The following is a 23,454-nucleotide window of genomic DNA, read 5'->3' as shown; positions in this document are numbered from 1 at the left end:
TTTCTTTTTTCTTTTAATTAATTAATTTTACTTTACAACATTGTATTGGTTTTGCCATACATTGACTTGCATCCTCCACGGGCATACATGTACTCCCCATCCTGAAGCCCCCTCCCACCTCCCTCCCCATCCCGTCCTGGCAGAGGACATCAGACACGCTGGGCTTCTTCGCAGTGGCTTCTCCTGTTGTGGAGCACCGGCTCTGCGCCCGGGCTTCAGTAGTTGCAGCTGTAGGCTCTCTCAGAGCACAGGCTCAGTGGCTATGGGCTTAATTGCCCCCGCGGGTCTGTGGGATCTTCCGGGATCAGGAATCAAACCCATGTCTCCTGCATTAGCAGGCAGATTCTTTACCACTGAGCCACCAAGGAAGCCCCTCTAATAGGTATTTTAAAAGCATATTTTAACTACTGAAGGCTCTGATTCAAATTTTCTGTCTTTTGAGAGTACTAAGACAATTTTCTTAGATTATTCCCCCGTAAGAATTTTTAAAATTATGCTCTATGTGTGGCAAGGGCTACAAGTGGAACATTCCAGCATTAACTTTCGAGGCGTCTACTGACTACTCGGGTGCAGCATGCTAATTTGAAAGGAAGAGCGTGGTGATAAATGCACTTTCAAGTTTACTTTATTCACCTCTGACCAACCGTCCTGATTTTTGGCACTCGTGTTTGCAGTGGTTCATACATAATATCCCAGGGGTCATGTGGGTTACGAGAGAGAGTTAAGATTAAGACAAATAATTCAGAATTTGTGTTATAAATGCTCGGTTGTATTCATTGAATTCGTTTTGAAACCTACATGTGTTTCTCTCTGTTAAGTAGCAAGATTCCCTCTAATAAGGAATTCAGTGGTAATTTTTTGTGCTATAAGCCGTCGCAGCAACATTATATCTTCTTGAGAAATAATATTTGTGCCTTTGGTGCCACCTAGCCCGTGAGACGAATTTTGCTTCAATAGAAAGGCCACTTCCATTTGGCCTTGTGTTTCTGAAATTTAAGACCCTCACTTATGATTATTGACTCAAATATATCATGGAGGATTAGTAAGAGTATTAAGTGTCGCCACAGTCTCCTTCACAAGCTGTAATTCTCCTGGGGACCAGGCTCCGGCCTTATTCATCCTCGTATCTCTTCCAGCCCTGAACACAGTTGCTGGCATAAACCAAGGATGCAATAAATTGCGGTCGAAATGAATTTTCAAAGCATGCGAGGCTGGCCCCCTCTGCCCCCATGGGAGCGATTTGCGGCCGAGCTGGATTTTTTGAGCTATGTAACGCATTCAATCTTGTTCTTAGGTCCAGCCTGATGACTGGAGGGGCCAAGCGAGGAGCACCCAACCCTTGGCTCTTGGAGGAGCCGGAGGAGACCAGAGGCTTGGGTTTTGATGAAATCCGGCAACAGCAGCAGAAAATTATCCAAGGTACTAAATACCCCAAGGGTGTGGGCTCGGAAACCTGGTCGGGTTTTTTTTACCATAGCCTCGGATGTTCCCAATACCCATTGAAAATTGGAGGGAAAACAGTTGGTCTCTGAGAGCTCTTGGCGCTTTTGTGCCTCAGGGTACCTGGGGATTAGACAGATGCTGTCATCGGTCCAGGTAGCTGGTGGAAGTAGGGATTCTCTCCTGGGAGAGGGACATAGTGCAGCTCGGGGTCTGGTCATCCCAGGTGACTCGAGGCATGGGCCTCTTTCTCCTCTCCATGATTAGGACTCATTCTCCAGTGAAAAGGCTCCTTTTTTTTTTTTTTTTTCATATAAGTCAGTTTGACTTTTACCTTCAGGTTCATCTTACCCAGCTGGCTTTTAAACCTGCTAATTTCTTCTGTTAATTTCAGAAGTAATGCATGATTGTTATACAATATTCAAACAATATAGGGATATATAAAATGAAAAATATTTTCTGTATTGTTCCTCCAATCTCAAACTGTAAACAGATTAACAGTGTATATTGCCTCAGGCTTTTTTCTGTACGTACATGCATGCATACTGTATATTCAGTATAAGCACTTGTATGTTTTGCATAAGTGAGATCATAATATAAATATTTCTACAGCTTTTTTTTTTTACTTAATATGTGTGATAGACATTTTTTGATGTCAGTGTTGCAGATGTTACTCCTGCTAATTCTCCTGTTTGAAACACAGCTTTATGTAGGTCTAGTTGACATCATAAATAGCACATATGTGAAGTGTATGATTCAATAAGCTTTGACATATGCATACACCTTTGAAACCATCTCTACAATCCAGATCATAAGCATAATCATTACTCCTGATAGTTTTCTTCATTTCTGTTGGTAATTCTTACTGTTGTCCTCCCCACATACCCAGATAGCTGCTGATCTGCTTTCTGTTGCTATAAAATCGCTTGTTTTCTCTAATTCTGTATAAATGGACTCATACGATATGGGCTCTTTGCAAATTCAGGGGTGGGATGGTCTGGCTTCTTTATCTTGGGGTAATTATCTTAAGATTCATCCACATTGTTTCTTGGGTCAGTATTTTGTTCTCTTACATCACAGAGTAGTAATCCCTTGTGTAAATTGACAGCAGTCTGCATATACATTTACCTGTTGATTTATATTTTGCTCTGCATGTGTGGGGAAAAGGGCTATATGGGAACTCTTTGTACCCTCCTCTCAATTTTGCTGTGTACTTAAAACTTCTGTAAAAAACAAAAGTCTCTTTAAAAAAAAAAGGGGTGAAACCTTTTTTATCCACAGATGGCATTGACCATTTGTATAGAAAATCCTACAGGTCTACCCAAGTATAGAGAATCCTACAGATTCTACCGCAAAGCTATTAATTAGTGAGCTTAGCAAGGTTGCATGATCCAAGATCAGTATACAAAAATCATTTGTATTTTTATATACTAGCCACAACCAGGAGTAGGAATGTATAAATGCTGTGCATAAGAGAACAAAAAAACATGAACTACTTAGGGATAAATCTGGTGTTGAGTTTAACTCTCTGCCAGATCTGTCCATTTCTGAGAGGGGTGTAGAAGTCTCCCAACTATGATAGTAGGTTCAGTCACTCAGTTGTGTCCAACTCTTTGCGACCCCATGGACTGCAGCATGCCAGGCCTCCCTGTCCATCACCAACTCCCGGAGCTTGCTCAGACTCATGTCCATTGAGTCAGTGATTCCATCCAGTCTTCTCATCCTCTGTCACCCCCGTCTCCTCCTGCCCTCAATCTTTCCCAGCATCAGGGTCTTTTCCAATGAGTCAGGTCTTTGCATCAGGTGGCCAAAGTATTGAAGCTTCAGCATCAGTCCTTCCAATGAATATTCAGAACTGATTTCCTTTAGGATTGACTGGTTTGATTTCCTTGCTGTCCAAGGGTCTCTCAAGAGTCTTCTCCAACACCACAGTTCAAAAGCATCAATTCTTCAGCACTCAGCTTTCTTTATGGCCCAAATCTCACATCCATACATAACTACTGGAAAAACCACAGCTTTGACTAGATGGACCTTTGTTGGCAAAGTGATGTCTCTGCTTTTTAATATGCTGTCTAGGCTGGTCATAGCTTTTCTTCCAAGGAGCAAGCATCTTTTAATTTCATGGCTGCAGTCACTATCTGCAGTGATTTTGGAGCCCAAGAAAATAAAGTCTGTCGCTGTTTCCATTGTTTCCCCATCTATTTGTCATGAAGTGATGGGACCAGATGCCGTGATCTTAGTTTTTTGAATGTTGAGTTTTCAGCCAGCTTTTTCACTGGCTTTGTCTGTTTCTCCTTGTATTTCTATCAGTTTTTTTTTTTTTTTTTTTTGCTTCATGTAGTGTGATGCTCTGTTGTTAGGTATGTACACATTAAGGATTGCTATGTTGTCTTGGAGAATTGACCTCCTTATTATGTAATTCCCTTTTTTATCCTTGATAACTTTACTTGCTTTGAAGTCTGCTCTGTCTGAAATTAATGTAGCAACTCCTGGTTTCTTTTGATGACTATTACTGTGGTTTATCTTTCTCCATTCATTTGCTTTTAATCCATATTTAAAGTGAGGTTTCTTTATATTTAAAGTGAGGTTCTTCAAGACCACTCGTAGTTGAGTTTTTGATCTACCCTGTCTTTGCCTTTTAATTGGTGTAGCTTTACATCTTAATTTCGATCTGGATGCCTTTTATTTTTCTTTCTTGCCTTATTACACTTGCTACAACCTCCAGTACAGTGTAGGAATTCTTGCCTTGTTTCTAATCTTATATGGAGGAAATAATTCATTTGAAAGCCAGATGTGAGTTTTTCTTGGTTGGTTACTAGATATTTCTTTCTAAAAATATTCTTGAGATTTTTTTTTTTCCCCTTCCTGGGATGCAGTTATTCGGGTCTTGCTTTGTCAGGTGGACCAGAGCAGTGTTTATTTTAGAGCATGGGTCAGCAAACCATGGCCTGTGGACCACATCTGGCCCACCACCTGGTTTTGTATGGTCTGCAAGCTAAAAATGGTTTTTCCATTTTTAAACGATTGAAAGGAGCCCCAAAAAGGATATTTCGTGACTTGTAAAAAACAAAACAAAACTGTGTAATACTCACAAGTGTAGTGTTCATAAATAAAGTTTTATGGGAGCACAACCATGCTCATTCATTTATGAATTACTGATGGATGCTTTCCTATGGTGAAAACAGGATTGGGGCAGCTGCAACAGAGATCATACGAACCACAAAGCCTAAAATGTTTGCTGTCTGGCCCTTTGTAGAAAACGTTTGCGGACTCCAGTCCGAGGTTATTTCCCTTATTTCTGTGCCAGAACGGTTTTGTGTACTCTCTGTGAGTTACGCAGTGACCTGGTGAGTGGGGATTAGGAATTTCGTCTTTTGATTGGTTATGTTTTATGTCCAGGTCCTGTGAACTCAGAGGGTTATTCCCTCTAAGGTTTTCAGGTGGTTCTTTCCCCGGCCTCAGTCAATTTCCTCACTCACATGTCCTGACCAACACTTGCCTGAAAGTCTCAGTTTGGATCCCATGCAAATCTCCCATTTTCTCCCTGCACAACTCTCTGCTTTCTGGTACTGTGCCCTACATACTTGAGTCACCTTGACCTGTTTTTCTTTTTTTGGAATCTCATCAATCTGGGAAGACTACTGGGCGCCACCTGAGATCCACCTTCCCCATGCCATGGCCTGGGACTCTTAAGCCAAAGATCTGGGACTGAGAGCTCATCTCATTTGTCTCCCAGATCTCAGGGATCACTGCCCCTCATTTCCTGACATCTGCATCTTGAAACTGTTGTTTTGTATATTTTGCCTGTGGTTTTGTGTATTGTTTTGTTTTCTCTTTGTTTGGGGCCAGAAGTCAGTCTGCTCCCTGTCAGCCCCTCTTGTCCAGAAGCAGAAGTCTAACTCTATTTTGGACTCCTTTTTCACAGTGAAATTATCTGTCACATGAAGTCCTAGTCCTCCTGAATCACTTTAATTCCATTGTATTTCACCCCTTATCATGTCTGAAGCAAAGTGAAGAAGCTGAGAACAGTGCAGCCTTGCACGTAGCCCATCTGTTCATTTGCAGTGATTTACTTTTCGGGATTCATGGTTCTTGAAAGGAATGTCTTGATAGCTAATACTCATGAAGTTTCTGGGCATCGTTGCTTTTTTTTTTTTTTTTTTTTTTTGCCAAGAAAAGCTGTTTTCAGTCAAGGGGAGTATCTCTGCCACTGACAAGGTGCCTCATTCAGAGATCGCTCTGGGCTGGGTGTGAGAGGATGCCGCATGTAAGTGTGTGTTGAGTCTCCCACCCTGAGAGCATCCTCACTAAATGCCCACCCTTTGGAAGCCGGCTGGCCTTTGGGGTTGGTGGGGTGGGGTTGGGGAGTGAAGGAATGGAGGAGAGGAGCACTTATTACAGGTCAGAATGTTTTTCTGCTCTTCCTTTTGTGTTTTGAAATGCTCTATCCTTCCTTGCTTTCTGAGCAAGCTGTCTTTTCAAGGATGAGCACAAAAACAGTTCTCTTTACATGAAACCCTCATTACTCTTTTCTCTGCCTCAAGAACCTTGGTGATATGTGTGCTGAAATTGCCATGGCCATGCTTCCTGGCCAGGTCCTGCGCTACAGAACCACGAAGGGTCATTTCTAACTTTGCCTGTGGCATCTGTTAGCCTTTCTGTACTTCCGTTGACCTTTAGAAAACACTTGGAAAATCATCCTAAAATAACAGGTTTCTGGTGGAGCTTAGACTCAAGGCAATGAATGCCTTCCTTTCCTGATCTGGAGGCTAAGCCTCCTTACTGCCAGTTAGATGGCCTCAGTTTCTATGCTTCCCATGCTGTAATTTGAAGCACAAATGGGCGTTCACCAGAAGATGGGTGAGTTGATGACGATAACTGGATCGTTCCTGGTGGTCCAGAGGTTAGGACTTGGTGCTTTCGCTGCCAGGGTCCAAGTTCCATCTCTGGTTGGGAAACTAAGACCCTGCAAGTTACATGGCACAGCACCCTCCCCACCATGCCCATTGCACCCAAATCCCTGAGACAAAACAAGGGAAACTGCCTTTTTGGTCAGTAAAGACCTTTGTCTCTGAGTCAGGTGGTGGATGGCGGACCTGGAAGAAGGTGTATCACTTAGCCTTTCCCCAGGAGGTCTCTGTTGCTGGGGCTTTTAATTAGCTCCACCTCTTCTTCCCATAGTCTACAGATGTTGTTTCTAGATTCTAGCAGAAGACTGTGGATTAGTTATGGGTTTCTGTGTTTTTAGGTCTTGTAAGTATTTCCGTTGAAATAGTGGTGGGGAAAGTGACTGGCAGGGCTGCGGTGTACCTTGGCATCATCCAAGTGGCTCATCTTTGAACCCCTGGATTCATAACAGCACAGACAGCTCTCCTTCAAGATACCCTTTCTTACAGCTGCCACCTAGACCAAGATTCCTTCCCCCAAAATCTTAAAGCAAAAACATCTGTTCTTAGAACTTGCTCTAAGAGTCTTTCCAATGTAGTGATTAACTTTACCCAGCTTGACCTCATCTTCTCCTCATTCGTTCCTTACTTCCCCTTCTCCAGGGAAAGTTCCTGTATGTCAGATGTGGGAATTTCCATCGCTCCTCTCTGGGCACTGGACACCATAGCCTCAGCTACTTTTTCTGCTTTCTAAACTCAGAGGGCTCGCTAGTGTTGACCAGAAGTTGCTCCATATATATGTAGCAGAAACTGTCTTTATTTCTTCTGCAGACCTAGAGGGCCCTCTGTGGTCATTCCTTGGTTTAAACACATTGATCAAATACATGATCTGTACCACCAGTTGGGCTCAGAAGTGGGGCAAAACCATAGGAAAAGAAGACACAGCCTCAGCCCTTGGGGCTCTTGTCATGTGCTCAGTCAAGGGGCCCAAGATTGCCATTCTTAAGAATGTTCCTTGATTTTATTTGCTTGCTAAAATGTTGGTAACTTGTCGCTGTTGACAGTTTCAAACATATGAAAGTGAGAGAGTAGGCTAATGATTCCATCTGACCCATCAGTTGTTTCAGTAGTTATCAACTCATGGTCCATCTTGTTTCATCTATATGTCTACCCACCTTCCCATCCCCGGGATTATTTCTGAAGCAAATCCTAGACATTATACCATTTCATTGGTGAATATTCCAGAATATATCTCTAAAGCATGTTTGTAAAAGATTCTTGTTGTCCAGTCACTAAGTTGTGTCGGACTGTTTGCAACCCCATAGACTGCAGCATGCCTGGCTTCCCTGTCCCTTGCTGTCTCCTGGAGTTTGCCCAAGTTCATATGCATTGAATCAGTGATGCTATCCAACCATCTCATCCTCTGTTGCCCTGTTTCCTCCTGCCCTCAATCTTTCCCAGCATCAGGGTCTTTTCCAGTGAGTCAGCTGTTCGCATCAGGTGGCCCACATATTGCATCTTCAGCTTCAGCATCAGTTCTTCCACTGAATATTCTAGGTTGATTTCCTTTAAAATTGACTGGTGTGATCTCCTTGCTGTCCAGGGGACTCTCGAGAGTCTTCTTCAGCACCACAGTTTGAAAGCATCAATTCTTTGGCATGCAGCCTCCTTTATGGTCCAGTTCTCACATCTGTATATAACTACTGAAAAACCGTAGCTTTGACTAGATGGATCTTTATCAGCAAAGTGATGTCTCTCCTCTTTAATACACTGTCTAGCTTTATTCCTTAATCAAATAATCCAGTCATATTATTTGATGTTCAGATTTCTCTGATTGTCCAATGATTTTTTTTCTTTTTAGGTTGTTCAGTTCAGGATATGAATATGGTCTGTACATTGCAACTAATTGATATGCCCCCTAAGTTTCTTTAATCAATATATGTGTTTGCCAACTTTTTTTTTCTTCACAGTTTGTTGACAAAACAAGGGCTTTTGCCCTGTAGTTTCCCACCATCTAGACTTGCTATTTGTTTCCCCATGTGCTGTTTAATGTATTCCTCTGTCCTGCATATTTTCTGTAAATTGGTAGTTAGATTTAGTGGCTTGATCAGAGTCATGTCTGTCATTTTTGGCAGCAATACATTATGATGACCTTCCCTTTATTTTTAATCTGCAGCCAGCAGATCGTCCTCCCACAATTATATGATAGTTAGAAGATGGTTTTCTGCATGTCTTAAGACAGGAAGTGTTCAAACACCTAACCATTCTGAAGGGATTAAAAAAAAAATGATTTTATTAATTTTCTGTTGCTGCTATAATAAATTAGCACAAACTTGATGACTTAACCAACCTAGACAGCATGCTAAAAAGCAAAGACGTTACTTTCCCAACAGATGTATGTCTAGTCAAAGCTATGGTTTTTTCAGTAGTCATGTATGGATGTGAGAGTTGGACTGTAAGGAAAGCTGAGCACCAAAGAATTGATGCTTTTGAACTGTGGTGTTGGAGGAGACTCTTGAAAGTCCCTTTGGCTGCAAGGAGATCCAACCAGTCAATCCTAAAATAAATCAGTCCTGAATATTCATTGGAAGAACTGATGCTGAAGCTTAAACTCCAATACTTTGGCCCTATGATGTGAAGAACTGACTCATTGGAAAAGACCCTGATTTTGGGAAAGATTGAAGGTGGGAGGAGAAGGGGATGACAGAAGATGAGATGGTTGGATGGCATCACCAACTCGATGGACAAGAGTTTGAGCAAGCTCCAGGAGTTGGTGATGGACAGGGAAGCCTGTCGTGCTGCAGTCCATGAGGCCACAAAGAGTTGGACATGACTGAGTGACTAAACTGAACTGATGACTTAAAATACAGATTTATCATCTTACAGTTCTGTAGCTCAGAAGTTCAATACAGATCTTACTGGGCTAAGATCAAGCCCTGCTAGCAGGGCTGGGTTCTGTTCTGGAGGCTCCAGGGGAGATTCATTCCCTTGCCTTTTCCAGCTTCCTGAGGCTACCCACATCCCTTGGCTCACGGATGCCTTCTTCATCTTCAGTGCCAGCATGTTGCATCTCTCTGACTCTTCCTCATAGCTCTCTCTGTCCACAGCTGGGAAAAATTCTGTTTTTAAGGACTCATGTGATTACATTGGGTCCACTTGGATAATCCAGAATAATCTCCTATCTCAAATCCCTTAACTTTAATCACACCTGCAAAGTTTCTTTTGCCCTGTAAGGTCATACATTCACAGGTTCCTGGAATTAGGAGGTGGACATCTTCAGGGGGTAATTATTCTGTGTAGTGCAATGGTCATTCCATTTTTTAAAGTTAATACCATAGTAACATTGAATTGTGATTAAGAGAGTGTAGTGTGTTACAGATGATCTACTGTGATATAAAAATAAAGCCTTGGGCTGTACATTGGGTAGGGCAGATTATAGTAAGGAACTGTCATTATGATATAATAGTTTGCGTGGTTCCAGATTAACTGTCTGCATGGGTCTTGATAATTGTTGATATTTTTGCAAATAGCAGCATTTTATTTTCCTTGTCTCTAAGATGACTGTACCACCTCCATTTAAGAAATGCTGCTTTAAGACTTGTAGAAGCTCAGGTCATCATGGTCATTACTACATGCACATCATCTCTGTTATCTGGGCCTTCTGTGTTTCTGAATTATGGGATGAAACTGTACTATAGCACTTAAACTTTGAGAGGAAGTACTAGGTTCTTATAGAAATGATTTGAGCGGAGCAGAATTTTTAGCCCTCTTTCTGTTTCTCATTAGCAAGATAACCTTTAGGTGATTGAGGCAGGTATTTCATTCATAATCTGTGTCTATGCTAGGTAAAGCAGCTCCTGGGCTTTGATGATTTTTTTTTCCTAATTGAAGATCATAGAGGAATCTCCTTTTCTCTTCTTATATATTGTTTTACCTTTTAATTCACACTGACGCTTGACCCTCGGTTGTATATATAGATTATTTGGGAGATGCATTTGGAGTTTTCCAGTAACATTGGTCATCCTATAGCAGCACTAGGTTGATGATAGATTTTTCTTGGAGTCCATCCAAGAGGTTGTTACTGAAGACCAAAAGGACCTCATTATAAAGTGATTTTGCTATAAAATGGTCCCATGGAATGATCCCTAGAGACAGCAGGTCATTTGTATTGTTAAAAAAAAAGCACATCGTGTCAAAAAATGTTACTAAAGGGGTCCTTACCACACACCATTAGTTTAAATAAATTCCAGATGAATTAACAAGTTAAGTGTAATGGCTTAATTCCGTAAAAAAAAATTAGTAGGAAAAACTATGCAAGGAAATGTTAATGTGATCTTGGGCAGAAAGACCTTTGTGATTTCTGCTTTTATAGATGGGCCATCATGTGAAACAGACATTTTAAAAACCAAACAACAAGTGAGGCCACGAATGGCAGAGTGATTGGTGGAAAGAGTCATCTGACTCGGCCTTGGATTGTGCTTTCCAGTGTACCTTCAAGCAAAGGAAAAAAGTACAAAGAGAGGGAGACTGCCTAGAGTTAAAAAAAAAATTATTTTTTGAAGAAAAGATCTTGAGTAACTTGAGTGCTTTTCTCTTTGAAAATCTTAAAATCTAGAAAAATAACTCATTTAAACAAGATTTTTTGGCCACAGAGTGTAGCATTCAGGATCTTAGTTCTCCAAGCAGGGATCAAACCCATGGCCCTTGAAATGGAAGCATAGAGTCTTAACCACTGGACCACCAGGGAGATCCCAAAACGTAACACGTTTTTTAAAAGCAAAAATACTCTTTTGCTATTGTATATATTGTTTTGTATTCTACTTAAAAAATTTTTTTTCTTAATATATTATCATGAACTTCTTTTGAAATCAAAATATACTTGTAAAATATCACTTTTCATGGCCATTTAGTGTTTTACTCTTGACTGTACTAAATCTCTGTGTTTGGGTGTTAGGTAGTTTCTAATTTTTCACTGTTACGGATGTATCCATCTGGGCCCAGTCAGGAGAGAGAAATTTGAACATGGGAAATTTAGTGTACAGAATTATTAACTATAACGGGGGGCTAGAGTAAAGAGGGGTTAGCCAGCAAGAAGTGAAAAGAGAGAACTAGCAGGTAGAAGGTGTGGTCAGTCCTGTGCAGGGACAGGGCACCCCCCGCCACCTCAGGGCTGAGCTGCAGATCAGGTTGAAGAGGGTGCAGCTGGGGTTCACTGGGTTACAGAGAAGTTGCTTGCCTTGGTGCCAAGCTGGTTGGACTGTCCTTAGGGGACCAGGAAATAACGTGCACAGGGAGGCATCTAACTGGTGTCCCTCTGTTCTAAACCTGCTCCAGGAGGGGGTGTGTTGGGAGAAGTTGCTTGCCTTGGGGTGCTGCTGGTTCCTGCACACCGAAGGAACTGTCAGCACCCAGAAGCCTGTCAGGAGGGCAGGCCGGAGCCAGGAAGAAAAATTCGTTTCCTCCTGCAGTATCTTTGCAGTTTCCTCCACTGACAAAGCTGGTGAAGGAAAAATTATTGAAAGGACCCAGATCCATTTTCACACAGCCATCAAAATGAGGGTGAACTTGGAGCTAAGAAGCATTAAGTTGAAAAGCAGCAGGGGAAGCAGCATTTCAAGGAATGGCCTTGTATATATTGGGTTGGCAAAGAAGTTCACCTGGGTTCTTCTGTGCCACCTTGTAGAAAAACCAGAATTAACTTTTTGGCCAACCCAATACATCATTGCATACCATCCAGATGTTTTCTTGCTTACATTCCTAGACATAGAATTGGTACAGAAATTAGCACAGTTCACTCTCTAGAAAGATGTATTAACTATCCCCCATGACTTAGTACTTAGGAGCTTCTTCACACTTTACTTAACCCGGGGTGTTAGCTATCTTCTTAATGCTTACAAATCTGGTAAGTCAGAAAAATGCTTCATTATTTTTTGATATCTTTAAAAAATTAGTAGTGATGTTGGAACTTTTATGTCTTTTTTATTCTGTGTATTTCCTGTCTATATCCTTTGCCCATTTAAAAACAACAAAAAAAGGAAGATTGTCTTACTGAATTTTACATGCTCTTTATTTATTATCAGAAAGTGTAAACATTTATGTAGTCAAATCTTACTCATTTTTATAATATTTAAAATTTAATTCATCTGGAAATCATTTTCGTTTAAGATCTGAGGTGTAGGTATTTAACTTTTTTCTTTATTTTGTTCCAGTACTATTAACTCTTTTTTTCTTAGTGATTTCAAATATTACTTTGATCATGCTTTGAATTCTGTTCCATGCCTGGGTCTGTTTCTGGACCTAGATTGTTTTCCTTAGGTTTTTAGTGAGTTAACTGCCTTACTTTTTCTTTCAGAGCAGGATGCAGGCCTCGATGCTCTTTCCTCGATCATAAGTCGCCAGAAACAAATGGGGCAGGAAATTGGGAACGAGCTGGATGAGCAAAACGGTAAGAATGTGTCTGACATTGATCAGATTTGCCACTGAGTACTCCTGCTGAAGGCTTGACTGTTTGTTAAATGACTCATGTTACAGAACACCTAAAGCAGTTTAATGTCTATGGATTATTATAGTTTAATGCAATTGAGGGTGGTCTGCGGCCGATTTAGATTGTAGTTACTAAACACTAGGTTAAGAAACTTAATAAAAAATCTCCAGTTTTTGAAGCTGCTTTGAAAAGTGCTTTGTTCTGTGATCGAGTTATCCCCTGGGCCCTCTGTATGTGGTCACGGGGTGAGGTGGCTCAGTGCTTTTCGATGATGCAGGGACAGGGAACATGGAGGCTACAAGGACATGTCCTCTGCACACCCAGAGAGTTGCCTCCTCTTCCATCATAAATATCAGGCTGGGGGACAAAAAAAGTCGTACTTGAAGCCTTTTTATTTCAGGGCTCAGTGTGATGAACCTGGCTAGAGAAAGATCAGTTTTCAAACCCACAAGCAAGGTGGCTTGGGAGAGATGGAGCATTAAGTTCGGAGCCTACCTGGCAGGCTCTGGTGCTTAAAGTGTGTGGCTGAGGGTGCAGGGGCTGGAACGGAAGGTGCAGCGGTAGGATTATGTGGGAAAAGGGAACGGAGGCAGGGGACTGATGGCACTTTTACGGAGTGGTCTTGGCCAGGGGAATGGGGAAGGGGGAAGTCACTGGTTTGGAGCCCAGGTCCTAAGTCCAGTGTGGACACACTCAGTGAGAGATGCCGGTGAGAGATCTGAGTCACAGCATCCAGTGGACAGTGGCGGATAGGTACCAGAGCTCCGCAAGAGGACAGGACCGCAGGGAAGAGAAGTGAGGAGCTTCAGTGTGGAGGCGGTGGGTAAAAGCGTAAGAGTAGTTGAGTTTCAGTGAGGCTGGTGTTGATCAAAGGCCTCTGCTGGGTGCTAAGCCCCTTAATCTGCGTCATTTCATTTACTCAGCACACAGCATCGTGAAGGCGACATTATCTCTGATTGCTTGTCAGAGGCAAAGCCCAGAGTGGCCGAGGTGCCCTGTTATATCACCTCACTTGTCAGCAACAGAAATGAAATTTCCCTCCAGCTTCCTCTCTAAGAAGACAAAATAAGGAGGAAAAGCAAAAGGTTCTACGGTGCTAGCTTGTGGTCATAGTGTCATGGAGGTTCATGGTGGAATGGCTTTCAAGAAAGGTTACCCTGTATGGAGCTCTGGGAGTCAGTGGTTGCTCGCTCCAAATGGGGGCTGCACCTGTCAGACCATACAAGCTCCACTTTTCTTCATCTCTCTAAGCAGTGAGTTCGTTTGTTGCTATAGTACTATTCCATTTATCTATTATAAATGAACAAATAAGTTAATTCCATCTGTCTGCCATCTGTCATAAATAAATAGGTCAGCAAAGCATATGGAGAAGTCCTCTAGCATTACCATCCTAGTGTTAGTCACTCAGTCATGTCCAACTCTTTGCGACCCCATGGACTCTAGCCCGCCAGTCTCCTCTGTCCATGAAATTCTCCAGGCAGACATACTGGAGTGGTTAGCCATTCCCTTCTTCAGGGGATATTCCCCAGGGATGGAACCTGGGTCTCCTGCATTGCAGGCAGATTCTTTACTATCTGAGTCACCAGGAAAGCCCTCATCCTACTAGCCTAATAGAGGTTCTTAATGGTTTAAGCACAGAGGGGAGGACAGTTCAGTCATTTGCTATTGGTGCTGACATGAACGTACTAATTCACGTATTTGCATTTAACTCAATTATGGGCCAGTTCCTTCCCTGAAAGATAGTATTTGTAAGCAAATTAGCTCTATAGAAAGTCTGCCTATCATAGGTTTAACTGTTCTTTATCCCAAAGAAGTTTAGCTTGTTCACTGGGGCAGAAAGCATGCTGATAAAGCATGTCCATTCTGTGATGTGCTCGGATTAGCCATGTCCAGTAACCATGGTCCATGGTCAAGCTGGATGGTGCCTACCTTGGTGAGGTTGACTTGCTGACTTCCCACATGAAATTGCCGTGTATTTTCTTTTTTTTATTTTATTTATTTATTTTTGGCTGTGCTGGGTCTTTGTTGCTATGTGGGCTTTTTGTCTAATTGTGACAGCCACGGGCTCCTCTATAGTAGCAGCGCATGGGCTTCTCACTGTCGTGGCTTCCTGAATCAGCAGGCAGATTCTTAACCACTGAGCTATCAGGGAAGCCCACCAGGCATATCCTTATCTTGTCTTTCCTCCTGTTCAGTAGTTGTCATGCCTTGCTGCATATTAGAATCATCTGAGAACCTTCTAAACCTTCAAGGCCCAGGCCATACCCGAGTTGGTTTTCTGTTGTTGCTATAACACATCACTGTAGACTCCCTGGCTTTAAGCAATGCAAACTCCTTATCTTATGGTTCTGGAGATCATAAGTCTGCCATGGTCTCCCTAGAGGAGGTGTTGGCAGGGCTGTACTCTTTCCTGGAGGCTCTAGGGGAGAATTCGTTTCCTTGCCTTTTCCAGCGTCTGGAGGCTGTCTGCATTCCTTGGCTTGTGGCCCCCTTCTCCATCTTCAAAGCCAGCAATGTGGACTGAGTTCTTCTCACATTGCATCACTCTAACTCCTGCCTCTCTCTTCCTTTTTTAAGGGCCTTTGTGATGATACTGGGCCCATCCAGATAATCCAGAAGGGTTTCCTAGTTAAAGCCAACCTTAATCCCTCTGCAACCTTGATGCCCACTGGCCGTGTAACCTAACATATTCTCAGGTTTGGGGACCTAGATGTCTTTAGGGGGCCGCTGTCTGCCCAATGCAGTACTTGATGCCAGTTAAGGCAGAATCTCTAGGGCGAGGCCCAAGCAGGAGTGCTTTGTAAAGCTCCACAGATGGTTTCAGCGGGCTGCCAGGTTTGGGAACCAGTGCTGTTGTTGAATGGGGTTTCCCAGGTGGCTCAGTGGTAAAGAATCTGCCTAGCAATGCTGGAGATACAGGTTCCATCTCTGGATTGGGAAGGTCTCGTGGAGAAGAAAATGGCAACCCACTCCAGTACTCTTGCCTAGAGAATCCCATGGACAGAGGAGCCTGGCAGGCTACAGTCCATCGGGTCGCAGAGTCAGATGCAGCTGAGCAGAAGCACAAGCCCTTGTTGAATCTGCTGAGAGGATGTGTCTTGTACTGTACTTTTCTCTTCGTTTGCTCACATGGCCGATGTAAAGCCCACGTGAGCACAGACATTCACATGGTTACATGTTACACGTCTGCTGTCCTAGTCACACAGACTGTCTTCCCATCGCAGTGCTTTACCCCCACCCCTCTCACCTCTTCCTCCATACCTCCACAGTCCTCATCTCCGTCCCAGGCCCGGGTACATACATGTGTACATGGACAAACATGAGGTATTTTCCCACGAGTTGCCAAAACAAGCTGGGTTTTTCTCTGCGGTGGCCTCCCACTGAGCTTGCAGCTATGCTGGTGGTTTTCCAACGTGCACGCTCGCTCCTCAGAAATAGGGCAGAGTCAGCCGTTCTCTTTCGGAGGAATGGAGAGGCGCCGTGAGGGTAAAAGGTGATACCCCTGCTAGGACCGTGGTCAGCCTTCGTTCCTTTCATCACAGTCAAGGCCATTCTGCAGTCGAGGTGTTGAGCACAGGGGTGCAGCCCCATCTGGGGTTTTACTGTGACCCACGTGTGTCACGAGGCATCTGGGACCCTGGAGAAGGTTACCACTTTTGGTTGTAAATATCTCTCCGTGGTTTATGGGCCTACTGAATTGTTCTTTTGGTTTTCACTGAATGAGCGAAATAATAGGCTAAGATCATGGCCAGCCAGGCCAGGCTGGAGTCGGGTATCCGACCCTTAACTAAGAAAATACACGGTACTGAGAACATAACCACAAAGCTGAAGGGCGGAATCGTCATCACTGCAGGAATTAAGATTCCAGTCTCCTCATAGAGTTCAAAAGGGCCTGACCCACACCAGTAATTATACCCTGTTCACTTGCCAGGGACGCAGCCTAATGAGGAAGGGGACTGGCAGTTCAGTGACAAGCTGGGTAATGGGAGACCTGGATGTCTGGTGGGTGTGGGCGTTGGCAGCTGGCGAAGGTGAGGGGGGATGCAAGAGAGAGAGGGGCAGAGGCCTGAGGTCACCAGGGAGACCCCCACGAGGGACCAGGTCACAGTGAACTGCTTGGGACGACCCGGGGGAAGAGGGCTTGTGTTGGGCTGACTCCCCAGATGCTGTTACAAGGTGAAGCTGTGAAAAAGTCTTACAGAAAAATCCTTTAAAGTTCATGCTCAAACTAAAATTCGTGTTCAAGAGGACAGGGCCTTTTGAATGGAACACTAAAACAAAATGAACGGGACTGACTTGACTAAAGCTGGTATTTCTGATACCCGGTTTGGCTGTTGGCCAAGCTTTGAAGCCAGCGCCCAGAAGAACCCCAGAGGCCTGGTTCCGAGAGAGGAAACAGCGCCAAGAACAGGCTGTGTCACCAACCTCTGCCAGCGTGCGCCAGGTTCATTTTGGTGTTAAAACATGTCAACTTCAGCCAGCCCTTTCGATGTTTCTCTGTCAACCTATGAGCACTTCCTTGCCTTCTGGAAGAGACCATGGTCACAAGGAAGGTGACTTGTGTCTGTTGGCAGCCTCAGTACTGGAGTTGAGGAGGGCAGGGCGTGCTTTGAAAGAAGACCTAGACAAAATGATAAAAGATTTCATGTACATATCAATGAATTACCATCTCATTCATAAAGAGAATTGTGAGTTCCTCAGGCTCTGAAACTCATAGGATAGAGAGGCGTTTCTGAGGTCATTCCCTTCCCGCATCCCCTGCCATCTTTTCATCTTTGGGAAGAATTCCACTCCGTCACCGTTGCCTATGGTCATCAGTACTTGCTTCTGACGCCCCCTGGAGGCGTCGTTAAGCTCTCTGGCCATGCAGAAGCAGCACATTCGTACGTTGCGTGTGCTTGTTCTACTGACTGGCTCCATAATTTGCCTATGTCTATTAAATCATTTATTTTCTATTTCATAAAAGTTTATCGAGTAAACTTTTTATTAACCTAACAAGAAAAGGCCTCATTAAACCTGGTAAGATCTTTCCCAAAGTGCAGAGTGATTCTTTTCCTTCCTTAGTACATCCTCCATCCATTCAGCACCAGCTCTGTGCTAGAACCCACAACGTCCATCAGGTGTGGGGAGACTCGGCTTCTGCCCTCAGGGAGCTTCTGCTCTGGAGCGGGAGGCAGAGGTTAGACAGACAACTGTACAGACGCCCAGCTGTAGGCCGTGGTAGTGCCGTCCCAGGGTGCCATGAGAAGACAGAGCAGAGAAGATTAACACGGTTTAGGACTGAGAAAGCCTGCCCCCGGGGAGATGATACCTGTGCTGAGATTTACAGGGAAGACCGCTTCTGTCTCACTGTGACTATGTATTTTTTCCTTTTCCCTTATATTTCTTATGGTTTTTGCTTTATGTATCTTTGTTTCTTTGTTGTTAAGGTATCTAATGGTTTACGATGTCTATCTTTTTTGTGAATTGTACCTTCTATTGTTTAAAAAAAGTAATAATAAAAAATACAGGGAAGACCACTGCCAACAGCAGGAACAGCATATGCAAAAAGCCCTTTCATGGAAAGGAGGGTAACACGGGTGAGAAATGAGGGCAAAAACCTGCTGATCCCAGAGTCCAGGGAGGCCCAGGGAAATGTTAGAACGGTGAGCAGGGGTAGTCGGAAATCAGAGTAGTGTTTCTGTGATTAACGTTTTAATCGCAGTTGTTGTTGTTTAGTTGCTAGGTGTGTCTGACTGTTTTGCAGCCCCATGGACTGTAGCCTGCCAGGCTCCTCTGTCCATAGGATTCCCCAGGCAAGATTACTGGAGTGGGTTGCCATTTGCTTCTCCAGGGGATCTTCCCGACCCAGGGATCGAACCCAAGTCTCCAGCGTTGGCAGGTGGATTCTTTACTGGTGAGCCACATGGAACGGTACAGGTTGTCAAAAATGGTAGACTGAGCTGACGGGGAGCTTCTCACTCCCTTCCCGAAACACGTGGAAATGTTAGATGAGACATCTTTAAAAACTGATTTATACTTCTCAACTGAGCTTGAATGCAAGAAAGAGTTTCTCCAGGTGTCAGAAAGGAAAGTGCTACCCCACAGCAGTGAGTGCAGTGGAAGCCCCGTGGTCCTCAGAGATAATTGAGTGGATACACACACTACAGACTAGTGTTTTAGTATCCACGCAGAGATGAGAGCGGGGCTGTAGTCCCTGGCATTGTGAGGGCTGAAAGCAGGCTCTGCATGCAAAGCCAGGAGCTGAGAAATGACCATTTTATGGGAAAACGAATTTCCCCTACCCCCACCCAGGAATGAGATACTCAGTGAGGCCACCCACCTTGGGCCACAGTCTCTCGTACATTTTTAGCGTGTAGGCTTCAGTTTACGTTTTTCTAACAAAGTCTGAAGCAAATATACCTCTCTGAATAAATCCAGATTAGAATTCTTAAACTTTTCTTCAGACACCTTCTCTTTCATGTTTTAAACTGAAGTCCTCTTTTATTTTCTACTGTACTTTATTTAGATTAACCAACATGTTTTTACTGATTTCTATTTCTACTCTCTTTTCTATTACTCAGCTGTAAGTTTTAATGCTCATGATTGTATGTTTTTAAGATTGTAAAGTCCTTTAAACCTTTGAATGGTACCAGTCAGAACTTTGCATCTTCTTTCTGCTTTTTGCACTTTCTGTGTCCTCCAGGTACATTTTGGTTTGTTCATCTCCGCCTTAATGCTGTTATAGGCTGAATTACGTCTTCTCAACATTTACAAGTTGAAAGTCCTAACTCCCAGAACCTCAGAATCTGATTGTATTTGGAATTAGGGTCTTGCTTTCATTCTTTTTTTAACTTTTTGTTTAATATTGGAATATAGCTGGTTAACGTTGTGATAGTTTCAGGTGGATAGCAAAGGGATTCAGCCATACATATACATGTATCCATCCTCCCCCAAGCTCCACTCCCATCCAGGCTGCCAGATAACATTGAGCAGAGTTCCCTGTGCCATACAGTAGGTCCTTGTTGGTTATCCATTTTAAATACAGCTGTGTGTACATGACCATCCCAAACTCCCTAACTATCCCTTCATCCCATCCTCCCCCCACCACAACCAAAAGTTTGTTGTCTTAAGTCTGTGAGTCTGTCTCTGTTTTGTAAATAAGTTCATTTGTATCATGGAAATAGGGTGTTTAAAGAGGTGATTGTATTAAAATGAGGTCATTAGGTTGGGCCCTGGTCCTGTGTAATTGGTGTCCTTATAAGTAGAGGAAATTAGGACACAGATGGAAGACCACGTGAGGACACGGGGAGAAGACAGCTGTCTGCAGGTCAAGGAGAGAGGCCTCTTCAGAAGCCTATTCTGCTGACACCTTGATCTCCTACTTCTAGCCTCTAGGATTGTGAGAAAATAAACATCTGTTGTTGAAGCCCTCAGGCTTGGACTTTGTTAAGGCAGGTCCATGAGACAAGGACCACGTCGATGAGTATAGGAAACTGACATAGGCTTGGTTGGTATTTTGGTACATTTTGCTATTGTTGTTCAGTTGCTAAGTTGTGTGTGACTCGTTATGACCCTATGGGCTGCAGCACACCAGGCTCCTCTGTCCTTCACTTTCTCCCTGAGTTTGCTCAAATTCATTTCCTGTAAGTCAGTGATGCTCTCTGACCATCTCATCCCCGGCTGCCCCCTTCTTTTGCCTTCAGTCTTTCCAACCATCAGGATCTTTTCCAGTGAGTCAGGTCTTCACATCAGGTGGCCAAAGTATTGGAGCTTCAGTTTCAGCATCAGTCCTTCCAATGCATATTCAGGGTTGCTTTCCTTTAGGGTTGACTGGTTGGATCTCTTTACAGTCCAAGGGACTCTCAAGAGTCTTCTCCAACACCACAGTTCAAAAGCATCAATTCTTTGGTGCTCAGCCTTCTTTATGGTCCAGCTCACACATCCATACCTGACTACTGGAAAGACCATAGCTTTGATTATGTCAACCTTGCATAAGCAAAGTGATGTCTCTGCTTTTTAATACAATGTCTAGGTTTGTCATAGCTTCCCTTCCAAGGAGCATTTGTCTTTTAATTTTGTGGCTGCAATCACTGTCCTCAGTGATTTTGGACCCTAAGAAGGTAAAATCTGTCACTGCCTTTTCCCCTTGTATTTGCTATGAAACGATGGGACCAGATGCCATGATCTTAGTTTTGGTAGGTTTGTTTACCCCCAAACCTTTCTTGAGTGTCCTCTGTGTGGGCAGGCAGGTGTACCAGCAGGCACCTTCCCTGCAGGGTGTGTAGACGTGGACACAGCAGATTCAGGACCCTTGGCTGCAACCCTTACCCCACATCACTAAGGGAAGGACAACTTTAACCTCAGCGTGACATTCTTTTATGTGTTTATTTCTTTTCACTTCTGTCTATCCTAGAGGCTCCTGTTCAACTCATTCCTAGCCTGAACCCCAGCCCTGTGGGCTCCCCAGGCAGCCCCTCCTCTCCAGAGAGAGTGGTCCCGGGGGCTCCAGCTGGGAGCCAGTGCTGCAGGCTCCAGGCTCCACTGAACAGGGTGGAGGACCGCCTGGCTCAGCTGTTCCCTGGACACCCCTCCCCTCAGATGCCCCGTCCCTGCCTCCCGGCCTCTTCTCTGTAGGCCTTTCTTTGGCTCCCAATAGCTATTGACGGCAAGCTTGGAGCTTCTCCAAGGTTCTATCAGGAAGAAAGAGCTCCTATCTGTAGCTCTGATCATGTATTTCAAGTTGTTGCCCCCCCCCTCCCCCCCCGCCCCAGGTTTTGGTTTATTTGTCAATACAGTCCCAACTATCTTCTTCTTCTTTTTTTTTTTTTAAAGAAAGCCTTTCAAATGACTTATTCACTGACAGCATTTCTTCGTGTTTTCAGGGCCACCATGGATTGACTCTCTCAAAAAATATTTTTACTGGCATTTCACTGTGCCCTTGGGAAGGAAGGGGACAGCCATGTGTGCTGGCTCTTCTGTCCTGAGCTCAGAGTCTCGCTCTTATATTTTGGACAAGGTCTTAGTATCTATAGAAATAGTTTTCCTGAAACAGCTAGTGTTGTGGAAGCTCTGGTTAAACACATTTTAAAATACAGTCTATGAAAGTTGTTTTCTGGGGCTTCTGTGATTGGAGCGATACTTCCAAGTTCTGTCAGTCAGTCTGTTTATAGATGGACTTGCTCAGAGGTAAGACATTTAGAGATATGGATGGAAGGTGATTATTTTCCATGTACTTAGGGCTTCCCTGGTGGCTCAGATGATAAAGAATCTGCCCACAATGCAGGAGACCCAGGTTCAATCCCTGGGTCAGGAAGATCTCCTGCAGAAGGGAATGGCAGCCCACTCCAGTATTCTTACCTGGAGAATCCCATAGACAGAGGAGCCTGGCAGGCTCCACTCCATGGGGTCACAAAGAGTCGGACACAACTGAGTGACTAACACATTGACTTATTGTATTAAGTACTTGGTGAATATAAAAGTAGTTCTTTATCAAAACATTCATTGTTAATCTCTCGGAAGGAGTTTTATTATTATTATTTAGTTGCTATGTCGTGTCTGACTCTTTTGTGACCCTATGGACTGTAGCCTGCTAGGCTCCTCTGTCCATGGGATTTGTCAGGCAAGAATACTGGAGTGGGTTGCCATTTCCTTCTCCAGAGGATCTTACCAGCCCAGGGATCAAACCCTCATCTCCTGCATTGCAAGGCGTGTTCTTTACCACTGAGCCACAAGGGAAGTCTTAAGCAGGAGCTAGTTTATAATAACGGGCTAGTGGGGGTGAGGGGGGAGAGAGAGAGTCCCCAAGCCTCATTGTTCAAGGTTTTTTTTTTTTTTAATCACGGCTTCATTATACAGGCAGAGTCTTCGTTATATTGGTGTGATTGATTAAACCTTTGGTTACATGAGGAACCCAGATTCTTGGAATTTGCTGGCTCTGTTGAAAGGATTCTCAGACCCGTGCCTGATGTTTGTCACTGGGAACTTCAACTCTGGTGACTTGGACTGGACCTACTTTGGGTCCCAAGACTTATTTTGTCCTTTAGTGCTTTCTTTATCCTTTTTTTTCTAGGCCAATGTCTTGGTCTTTACCCTGACCCATGTAGCCAGCTGAGAGATCATCTAATGAGAGAGGCAAGGATTTTCCACGGGAAAAGCTGTGGAAACAGTTGTCAGGGGGAAAGGTCATTTATCTTCAGGTCCCGGGACAGCTGGCCCAGGCAATTCATCGGGCTTCCCTCCCCCTGGGCTGCACCGGAGTCCCTAGTTGACTTCCAGGAGGGAGGCAGTCAGGCCAGTACCAGCAGCTGGAGTGGAGAGTGAAGGACAGAGGAGCCGGCCAAAACCAGAGGCTGGAGAGACTCCCAAGGGGCGGGCCAGAGCAGTCACAGACACAGGAGCAGGTCAAGCTGGGGGCGCTGCCTTCTGCCACCCTGACCCCGCGACGGTGCTCCTCCTTATCCTTGGTGCCTTTGCAGGAAGGGGAGACCCGGAGCTCCCCTTGGAGGTCATGGCGGGGGTCTCCAAGGCCACCTCCAGGTTTGGTGCTTTGTTGAAAGGGCTCGCCGGACTCAGCAGATGCTTGCCTCCTTGCTGAAAATCTGTGTCTACCCTCAAATACTTGTAGTGCTTTTGCAGTTATTCACAGACACATGTAAAGGGGAT

At 44.1% G+C, this 23,454-nt stretch overlaps 1 protein-coding gene across 7 annotated transcripts in view; it reads left to right on the top strand.

Annotated features, from left to right (window-relative positions):
• The window catches only part of STX8 (syntaxin 8), a 199,486-nt gene that overhangs the window by 42,817 nt on the left and 133,215 nt on the right, over positions 1-23,454 (top strand). For all 7 annotated transcript variants that reach the window (XR_011492229.1, XM_070479090.1, XM_070479092.1 and 4 more), the window contains 2 exons: positions 1,295-1,419; positions 12,679-12,771. Coding sequence is in view for 6 of the 7 variants with exons in the window: in XM_070479090.1 (XP_070335191.1) it covers positions 1,295-1,419; positions 12,679-12,771 (218 nt within the window). In the remaining variant the exon portion in view is untranslated. The remainder of the gene's footprint in view (positions 1-1,294; positions 1,420-12,678; positions 12,772-23,454) is intronic.

Source organism: Odocoileus virginianus, chromosome 17, assembly GCF_023699985.2.
Source record: "Odocoileus virginianus isolate 20LAN1187 ecotype Illinois chromosome 17, Ovbor_1.2, whole genome shotgun sequence".
Lineage (NCBI taxonomy): Eukaryota > Metazoa > Chordata > Mammalia > Artiodactyla > Cervidae > Odocoileus > Odocoileus virginianus.
This window is presented reverse-complemented; position numbering and strand designations above follow the sequence as displayed.